Genomic DNA, 1,529 nt, shown 5'->3' on the forward strand with positions numbered 1-1,529 from the left:
AGGCAATTATATGTAAAACATTGTATTTCCGGCATCTTTGAAGAAGTTGGTTGACTTAGCTACACATGTTCCCATCCTAATATAGCAACAGTTAGGAGGAGCTGTTCCACTGGGACACCTGGTCACAGCCTACACCTACTTTGCCTGTTCCCTGTAGACATTTGAGTCTGTAACCTCTGCTACAGTTTAGGGCTCCAAAATAAATGTGGAGGGGAAGCACTCCCCATCACTCCAGGTAATCATCCAGTGCTCATAGATGCAGGAATCAGACTGGATTTATTATGCTGAGTAGTAATCGCATTTTACTGGTTAGCTGTATGAACATATTACTGCACATCTCTCATAGACTTTAGACATATTGGATCACATCTTTAAGACTATCACTACAGCCCCACATGATGGCCAAAAGCATCCATCCCCATCTTCCTCTTTCCAATACTCATTAAAGAATAGACTAGCTATGTGTAAAAAATGTTCACTCTCATAAATGAAGTTTTCGACACCCTTACATCCCCTACATAAGCCAAAAGAAGATCACGTAAAAATCCTTTGAAAAACTCCTGAATTTTCCAGAAAAAAAAATCTACCAACACTATAGTTCACTGTTTAGTTCTCCTCCTTCATGCTATTTCAAAATGGCTTAGTCCTCCATTAAAGATTTGATTATGCTATCAATAAATATTTTATTCTTAAATAGCAGCTTTAATATGGACATTAAAGCCCATTACAGTTTCATGCACCCACAGACACAGCTTCTCTTCCAAGGTGAGTAAAAGCAGATGACTTCTTTCATTTGCAAAAAAATGGAGAAGAGCAGTCTGCTATTAAAAAAAAAAAAAGAAAGAAAAATTAATAAAAAATGATGGGCTGGTAACCTGTATATTTGCATATCTTAATGTTCTAGCACCATTCTAATGTTAAAAGCAAACTTTGGAACCTTAATTTAAAGCACTGCCCAAATTGCTTAGGTAAGACATGACATACTTTTGTACTAAATAATTTTCATAGCTTTTCATTTCTTTCTTTTCATTACCCTCCTCTTCCTGGTCCCTCACTGTCCTCATTTCTCACTACCTCCTCTTTATTCAGTGGTCGGTTCTGTGCCCATGCAATGTCTTTGCCGAGGCTTAGAGCTTGGCTGTGATGAGACCAAATTACGAGCTGTTCCATCAGTTTCTTCAAATGTGACTGTAATGTAAGTAGAAAAGAATGGCTTTATCCTGACAGCCAGAATAGCACCTGTAAAATTGTATCATAATTAAGGCCTTGTAATTATGAATAATGCATTTTTATTCAAAGATGATGTCATTGTTCCATGGTCAATTATAATGATTACTGATATTTATTTTGCATTTATGAAATGCTAGCCCCTATTTAAATTATTCCATGCATTAACTTATTTAGCCCCTCATAACAATCCTATGAGGTAGTCAGTATCACCGTATTTTATCTAAACTAAAGATGCCATCAATTGTATGTGCTACTAAAGAAAAAAAGCTGCCAATGAAACTATTATATAGAGATTTCTT

The 1,529-nt window shown here is 36.0% G+C and overlaps 1 protein-coding gene across 1 annotated transcript in view; it reads left to right on the top strand.

Moving 5' to 3' along the window:
- The window catches only part of RXFP1 (relaxin family peptide receptor 1), an 83,989-nt gene that overhangs the window by 54,825 nt on the left and 27,635 nt on the right, over positions 1-1,529 (top strand). Inside the window, exon 4 of the mRNA XM_019667496.1 lies at positions 1,090-1,195. Coding sequence (XP_019523041.1) covers positions 1,090-1,195 — 106 coding nt within the window. The remainder of the gene's footprint in view (positions 1-1,089; positions 1,196-1,529) is intronic.

Source organism: Hipposideros armiger, unplaced genomic scaffold (assembly GCF_001890085.2).
Source record: "Hipposideros armiger isolate ML-2016 unplaced genomic scaffold, ASM189008v1 scaffold_498, whole genome shotgun sequence".
In the NCBI taxonomy this organism is placed as follows: domain Eukaryota; kingdom Metazoa; phylum Chordata; class Mammalia; order Chiroptera; family Hipposideridae; genus Hipposideros; species Hipposideros armiger.